At 42.1% G+C, this 7,086-nt stretch overlaps 1 protein-coding gene across 1 annotated transcript in view; it reads left to right on the plus strand.

Annotated features, from left to right (window-relative positions):
• The first annotated feature begins 3,694 nt into the window (after nt 1-3,694).
• Nucleotides 3,695-7,086, plus strand: part of TTC39B (tetratricopeptide repeat domain 39B) — a 111,037-nt gene continuing 107,645 nt past the window's right edge. Inside the window, exon 1 of the mRNA XM_006163833.2 lies at nt 3,695-3,904. Within this exon, the coding sequence (XP_006163895.1) occupies nt 3,866-3,904 (39 nt within the window). The 5' untranslated portion in view covers nt 3,695-3,865. The remainder of the gene's footprint in view (nt 3,905-7,086) is intronic.

The following is a 7,086-nucleotide window of genomic DNA, read 5'->3' on the forward strand; positions in this document are numbered from 1 at the left end:
AGGTGGAAGAGTAACGATATGTGCATAGCTCATTATTGTGAATCAAGGGAGCAGAGGACAGACAGAAGGATGGCCTACCTCCACCGTCTTTCTGAGGTAGTAATAATAAAGCAGCCTAAAAGTGACACACACAAGACAGCAAGATAGCCCAGCCATGGTGGCGGACGCCACTAATATGCTGTGTGCCATGGGGGTGTGACCCGTATATTTCCTAAATTTCACAGAAAGTAATTCTTTCAGTAGAAATCAGTTACCTGGGTTAGCCGCTGGCAGGGTGGTTAAGGCAAGAGGATCCCACATGGTTTACCGTGTAGTTCGAGTGTTGGACCACAGTGGCTTGATAAACATGCTGTGTGTGTGTGTGTGTGTGTGTGTGTCTGCGCACATGCACGTGCATGCCTAAAAAAATCTCAACAAAAGGGAGAAATGGAGAAGAGGGGATTGTGGTACAGCCATGTCCAGTGGACCATGATTTCTTGCCCCCCCCCCCTTTTTCTTTCTCTCTGGCAAGTGCACACAGACCCTGTGGCAAAATTAAAAAAAAAAAATTACTTTGTATTTGTAAGTTTTACTATTAGATCTGTTGATTTTGGGAAAAGTAAAGTTTTAAAAAATACAGAACTGGGCTGACTCAGTGGCCTAGTGGTTAAGGGAGCTGGATCCCACATGGCCAACTGCGTGGCTTGACTCTCAAAACTAGTGGCCTGAAGCACACGTTGAGTTACCTGCATGTATAAAATCCTGATAGAATAGAAAAATGAAAGGGAAGGGATTGTGGCATGACTATGCCCCATTCAGGATGCTTTTCCCCTCTTCTCTTTCTGTCTCTGAAATACACACACCATCTGACAGATTGGAAAAAAAAAAAGGCACACACACACACACAACAAAAAACTTAAACTCCATAGAACAAATATGGGTAATATTTGACCACTTAACCTGACATTAAGAGCAGTTAGTAGGCTGGCAGGTGGTGTGGTGGTTAAGGTGCTGGACTCCCACATGACTGACTACTTTTTGCGTCCCGACCTGGTGGCTTGCTTTTTCACTCTCTTTCTGGTGAAATAAATAAATAAATAAATAAATAAATATTCTTTAAAAAATGAAAGAACTGTGTTAATGCTTTGGTTGGAAGATGTATAAATTTATTTTCAATCTCAAGTGATGAACATTTAAAATAAAACATTTGTGGGGCCAGCAGATGGTGTGGAGGTTAAGGCACTGGATCCCACATAGCTGACTCCATGGTTTTGAGTCCTGGACCTGGCGACTAGAGAATCACACCAGGCTTGTATTTGTGGGTGCCCAAGCTCCTGAGAGGAGACTGGAGGAAAAGGGATTGTGGTGTGGCCATCCTCCCTGGGGGGTGATTTCTCACTTTTCTTCTCTTTCTCTCTGTCTCTGAATCTCTAGCAAGTGCATGCACTCTATTGCAAAAAAGAAAAAAAGGAAAATTTTGTAAGGCATGAACTTTTTCTTTTTTTCCCCTCTTTTAAAAACGTTATTTAATTTATGATTATTTTCCAGTTTGATCAGACAGAGAGAGAGAGAAAGAGAAAGTGAGAAAGCAAGCCACCAGATCCAGGGCTTGAACCGTGGTCAGCCATGTGGGAGTACAGGGCCTTTAACCACCATACCACCTGCTGGCCCCAATGAACTTTTTCTTCTGACAGATGATTTTAGTGTGGTACTATTAAAATTTTTATTTTAAGGCTCTATTTTCAAATGTTTGAAAATCTATAGGTCTTTTTTTTTTTTTTTTTTAAAACCAAGTATATATTAAAAAAATCAGATTGAAGAAATCTGGGCAGGGTTAGAAGGTGAACTCTGTGCCCCTTTCTTTTTCTTGTTTTATTTCTCCCTCTGCTACATTTGGGAATTAAATTCATAGTCTGATTCTTTAACAACATTCATTCACCTCAAGGGCCAGCAATGCTTTGTACAGGTGGGGACTTGGAACGAGAGTGGTCCTAGTGTATGGGCCCCTGCTGCTTCCTTTTGCTTTGATTAAGAGCTCTGTGGGTCATTTAGGTTTTCATAAAGGACTCCTTTTGATGCTAGTTTTTTAAGGGCTGTATGAGTGATGCTGTACCCTTCAATCTCAGTGATGGGGACACTGAAGCAAATTTATACATTTGCCTTCAGAGTATATTGGTGTTCTCTCTTGCAATATGAAATTTCCAAAAATGTAGCACTAGGCCCAGACTCTATGGCACAGTTGAGAGTATACTGGACTGTGGAGCCAGAAAACATCCTGACAGGAGTTCAAGTCCTTGGCCTGGTTAGCCTGAAAGCACACTAGGCACATGCACACATGCCCAGGAGCCTGGCACACCAGAAGAAGGGGATCATTGCATTAATGAGCCCTGTGGAGGTTGCTTCTCTCTATCATGAATTAAAACAAAAAATGCAGCACTGTATGTAAGATGTGCTGTATGTAAGGTAGTATCTCTTGGGATCTAGTTGGGGAGTTTAAAGGCTCCAGAGGGGCCATGGGCTACTTCTTTTTTTAAAAAATAATTACTGGGGAACCAGCAGTTAGCATAATGGCAAAAAAAATAATTACTGGGGAACCAACAGTTAGCGTAATGGCTATGTTGCTGGACTCCCACGTAGTCGACCATGGTTTGCATCCCGGACCCGGTGGCTTAAAACTCATGCCGGGCGCATGTGCGTGCGTGCCCAAGATCCTGAGAGGAGAATGGAGGAGAAGGGATTGCGGCATGGCCATCCCCCCTGGGGGGTGATTTCTCGCTTTCTATCTCTCTGTCTCTCTCTGTCTGGCGAGCGCACGTGCCCTATAGCGAAAAAACCTCTCCAAAAAAAAAAATAATAATAATTACTAAGTTTGCCATAGGGCACAAGTGCTTATGAGAGAGAGAGAGAGAGAGAGAGAGAGAGAGAGAGAGAGAGAGAGAGAGAGAGAGGGAGAGAGAGGGAGGGAGAGAGATTGAGAGAGATAAAGTGAGAAAGCAAGCCACCAGGTCTGGAACTTGAATCATGGTTGGCCATGTGGGTGTCTAGCACCTTTACCACCGTGCCACCTACTGGCCCATGGGCTGCGTCTTGACAAATAGTTTACAAGGAATTGGATGGCAGATGTGAACACAATGAAATTTTTTCCCTCATAGATGAACTCTGGGCAGCTGTTTTGTGTGTGTGTGTGTGTGTGTGTACTTTAAAAAAAATGATCTCTGTATCATCTTTCTTCCAAAAGTCATTTCATAGACACATAATCAATGTGTATTTTAAATGAATAAATAATGATTTAGAAATACTAACACTTTATTAACAGAGTGATGTCACTTAAGATTTTGTATTTCTCATGATTTCTTTAGCAGTGTGCCTTCTCTCTTTATGTGTGGAAAGATTTACACTGAGTATTTGAGTGTCACTACGATAATGATAAAGTGCAATAACTGATGTCAGTCCAGATTTCCATTTTGGACATCTTGATTATGGAGTGAATGCCATGCAAAGGATACTTGTAGTTCACAGGATCCTGGTACTCATGTCTCTTAATCCCTGCCTTTGTTCCAGGGGAGATGTTGGGGTATCTTCTTTCTGTCTCACCTCCCTAGGAATTGTCCAGATGTGCTCCCAAAACCAAGGGTGGAATCTGTGACTTGGCAGAGTTCTCAGTGGCTCTAGGGTTCTTTGAGTTCACACAGTTTCATTGGGCAATGGAACGGAATATTGGGTGAAAGCTCCAGTGAAGAGGGTCTGGTTCTAGGGGCTGGGATAGGCAGTCCCTGAGGAAGAAGGTATCTGCAGGCCTCATGAAACCGTATCATCTCTACTAACTGAGAACATGGTAGCATCTGCTCATAGGCCCATGAAGTCATCCATATGAGGAAAAGGGAAAATGATAGAGGACCAGGAGGAGGATGAGGAAGAAGAGGAGGTAAGAGGAGAGAGGAAGAGAAAGTCTTGAAGAGGTAGTTCAGCTTCCTGGATTTGTAGTTCCCAGTTTAAATTTTTATCATATTACTACTTGCTTCCTTTGCCTTTTTAGAGTAATGCTTGCCACACAGTCCTTTTCATACCATAAGTGAGTTAAAATTCAGATGAAGAGGCTGGGGGTCAGCAGATGGCATGATGGTTAAGGGCGCTGGACTCCCACATGACTGACCATGGTTTGAATCTCATATCTGTCTGGCAGCTTGCTTTCTCACCTCTCTCTCTGGTTAAATTAAAAATAACTAAAAGTTAAATAAAATAATTATTTAAAAAAATTCAGATGAGGAGCCTTGAAAAATTTCTAAGTCTGAGCCGGCTCCATGGTGCAATGAATGGTTGCTCAAAAGAAATCAGATCCTACATGGGACTAAAGTTTGAATCTTTGGCCCAGCTTGAAACACTCTGGGCATGTAATGAATGCCCAAGTCTGATGGGCTAGAGAACTGAGGAAGAGGATCATGGGATGACAGACCCCATGAAGGGTGCTTCTCTCTTTGTCTTTCTTATTCACATTTGTTTTTGTTTTCCAATTTTTCAAGAGTGCATATGCACCAAAGAGAGAAAAGAAAGAGATAGAGATAGAGAGAGAGAGAGAGTGAGAAAGCACCTCCTATAGGGCATGGTCATGCTGTAATACCTTCTCCCCCATTTCTCCCTCCGTTTAAGGATTTTGGGCATGCATGGTCATGTGCCTGGGATGTTCCTTTCTTTTTAAAACGAATTAATTTTTTAATTTTATTTATTATTACTATTTTTTTTTTTCTCGCTATAGGGCACTTACACTCACGAGAGAGAGAGAGAGAGAGCGAGCGAGAGAGAGAAAGCCACTTGGTCAGGACTTCAACCACAGTTGGCCATGTGAGAGGCCAGCACCTTAACCACCACGCCATCTACTGGCCCAAGGCTGGCATGTTTCTTAAGCCTCCAGATCCAAAACTTGAATCATGCAGTTGGCCATGTTGGATTCAACCACATTACCCCCACCATGCCACAGGCTGGCTTTTGTGCATGTGTTCTGTCATAAATAAAGAAAAAAAATTGTAAGTCTGTTTAGTCTCTTTGGAAATTAATACAAAATACTGAAATTACTATTTTTTGTTTGTTTCATAAATTAATCTATTTATTGTAGGCTAGTGATATTCTAGATGTCTATGGAGCTTCTACTAGTCTTTTGATTCCTCCAGTCTTCTGATGGCAGACTTCCCTGTGACAGTGGAAGCGGTGGTGCAGGTCCAGGCATCACCAGCTACCGTTTTCATGCAGGACCCACAGCGCCAGACCCCCACAGCCCGTCTTTTTTAGCTTGGTTTTGCTACAGAATAAGCATGTATATTTGGCGTGCTGGCTGATTTCAATTTTCTTCACCACTTTCCAGAGGAAGTGCCGTAGGAGGTCCCATATTTACCCATGATGCCGACCTTCTTAGAGCATTTAGCCTTACTGCCGCCAACTAGGTCTGAGCCCAGGGAACAAAATTGCTATTGTTAACAGTGGGATTTTTTTTTTCTTTCTTTCTTTTTTTTTTAATATTTTTATCATAAGGCATGTACATTGTCCAGAGAGAGACAGAGAGACAGAAAGAGAGACAGAGAGAGGGAAAGTGAGAAATTACCCTCCCACCCACCCCGGGGGATGACCCTACTGTAGTCCCCTCTCCATTCTCCTTGTGGGATTTCGGGCATACACACACATATGTGCTTAGCATGATTTTTAAACTACCAGGTTTGGGACTTGAACTATAGTCAGCCATGTGGGAGTCCAGCATCTTAACCACCATGCTATCTGTTGGCCTCACAGTATATTTTTAAAAAGCTTCATTTCGGGACCAGCAGTCAGTGTAATGGCTATGTCGCTGAACTCCCATGTGGCTGACATGTTTGGAGTCCCGAACCTGGTGGCTTAAACTCAAGCCAGGCACGTGTGCGTGCCCCAGATCCCGAGAGAAGAATGGAGGAGAAGGGATTGCTGTGTGGCCATCCCCCCTGGGGGAGTGATTTCTCACTTTCTGTCTCTCTGTCTCTCTCTGTCTTTCTTGCGAGCACAAAAAAAACTAACAAAACTCAAAATTCAAAAAAAAAAAAAAAAAAAAAGCTTCACTTCATTCTTTGCCTCTCTAGGGATAAAAATAATGTAAATATTTTTATCATTAGTATCTTCATTAAGAGTCTTTTTCTTTTTACTAATAAAAAATTATTTACTTAGAAGCATTCAGAATGTCAACAAAACAACTGCAACTTTTATTTTTTTTGCAATTACAGAGTGGTATACAGTTAACAGAACAACAATTATTTCTTATAAGGTGCATCAGAGACAAATGAAGATGAAAAAACTACCATCCCCGGGACCAGCAGTTAGCGTAATGGCTATGTCGCTGGACTCCCACGTAGTCGACCGCGGTTCGAGTTCTTATAAGGTGCATCAGAGACAAATGAAGATGAAAAAACTACCATCCCCATATATAACTAATTTGTGCTGTGCACCAACAAGAACCTGATTTAAAGTTCCATGCCAATTTACAACCCCCATACTGTACCGGGCAGGGTTAGTGGCTATTGAAAATACCACCAGGACAGGGCTATCTAAAGACACATTCGGTAGTGTGTCAACTATACAAAAAAAGACTGTACAGTTTAAAAACAAATCTTACACAGCCTTACATTTAAAATTTTTTCTTTAAAAGGAGCGAGTTGTGTACAGGGGGTTTAAATACTTTATAGACAAGGAATAAAAACTGCGCTAGAACCAACTTATTCATTATTATCATCTTCATCCTCATTATCTTCCTCCTCTTCCTCATCCTCTTCATCTTCCTCGTCTTCCTCCTCCTCCTTTCTCTTGCTATTTTCAGCCTCGCCAACTCTCTTTTTTGCTGCATCAGGCTTTGCTTCAGCTCGGTATGCAGCAATATCCTTTTCGTATTTTTCCTTCAGCTTAGCAGCCTTCTTTTCATAAGGCTGTTTACCATCTGTGGCAGTGTTATTCCACAGCTCTCCCAGTCTCTTTGCAACATCACCAATGGATAGGCCAGGATGTTCTCCTTTAATTTTTGGGCGATATTCAGAACAGAACAAGAAAAAAGTCTGAGGGAGGCCTCTTGGGTGCACTGGGATCCTTGAACTTCTTTTT

The sequence above is a fragment of the Tupaia chinensis genome, unplaced genomic scaffold, assembly GCF_000334495.1.
Source record: "Tupaia chinensis unplaced genomic scaffold, TupChi_1.0 Scaffold143247_2, whole genome shotgun sequence".
Lineage (NCBI taxonomy): Eukaryota > Metazoa > Chordata > Mammalia > Scandentia > Tupaiidae > Tupaia > Tupaia belangeri.